At 46.6% G+C, this 989-nt stretch overlaps 1 protein-coding gene across 1 annotated transcript; it reads right to left on the bottom strand.

The window, feature by feature from the left end:
- Positions 1 to 404: 404 nt before the first annotated feature.
- LOC106512125 (neuralized-like protein 4) lies at positions 405 to 958 on the bottom strand (the record flags this gene model as incomplete). The annotated part of the gene is given in 2 exon segments (XM_014000812.1): positions 405 to 763; positions 851 to 958. Coding segments are annotated over 2 exon segments (257 nt in total), but the record flags the coding sequence as incomplete, so codon positions are not given.
- Positions 959 to 989: the final 31 nt, after the last annotated feature.

Genomic DNA, 989 nt, shown 5'->3' with positions numbered 1-989 from the left:
AGGTCCACAGTCTGTAACAGAACATTATCATTATTATCTTTTAAATTAGTTTATTTGGTTGCAGTGAAACATAAATTGCAGATTTACAAATGATTTGAAACATATTTTTATATTAATTTTATTTTTTAGTCATTGGTGGGACAGATGGAAGTTACCCTGGACTGAATGTGGCCCACGGGCCACCAGTTGAACCGCCCTGTGCTATCGGATCTTAAAGTTCTCTTATACTCGTGAAAATAATAGATGTACTCAAAATGATTCTATGTGATAATTCAGTTTGTTGGTGTACTGATACTGATTGAATCTTACAGCTTTCAACCTGAATCAGTCTTTTTAAGAACATTTGCGCCCCCTGCTGGTAAAATGATGGAACTAATCCAACCGCTCACAGACGGATGTTCGGCTCTTTTAAAGGAACCTTGTTTATTTCAAAAAGTCGTAGAATCTGGAGCAGTCAGTTAGAGACGTCTCTACACATCAAAAAGCAAAGCTGCAGCCTGTTTCACGAGGAGGAAAACAACTCCTGCTCGTCTGCACCTCGCTCTCCTGTCACTCGTCTTAAAGAACGGTTACAGAGCTCTGCGATGGTGGGTGAACGTCGGGGGCAGCTCGTCTCACCTGAGGGCGAAGCGGCACCATCCGAAGGGCAGGGCGTAGTCGCGCGGCGGCTCTCCTCTCTTGTAATAGGCCTCGTCGCCCCGCAGCTTGTGGCAGGACTCGCAGTAGCACAGGTTGCACTTGGAGTCCTCGTTGAAGTAGCCGTCTTCATGGACAACAGAAGCGTGGTTATTTCTCAGATCAGACGCACGGCGTGGAGGAAACTAAATGTTTAGTTTTTAAAGTGAGGAACCTGGTAAGGTGAGCAGGTCCTTGAAGCGGCTGCACAGAGCCTGGTACTCGCAGGTCTTGTTGGGGTGGACCTCTGGAGGAGGGGTCCAGCACACACTCTCTTTGATCCCTGCAGGTCCAAACACACACACACACACACA

This window comes from Austrofundulus limnaeus, unplaced genomic scaffold (assembly GCF_001266775.1).
Source record: "Austrofundulus limnaeus strain Quisiro unplaced genomic scaffold, Austrofundulus_limnaeus-1.0 Scaffold4402, whole genome shotgun sequence".
NCBI classification, from domain to species: Eukaryota; Metazoa; Chordata; class Actinopteri; order Cyprinodontiformes; family Rivulidae; genus Austrofundulus; species Austrofundulus limnaeus.
This window is presented reverse-complemented; position numbering and strand designations above follow the sequence as displayed.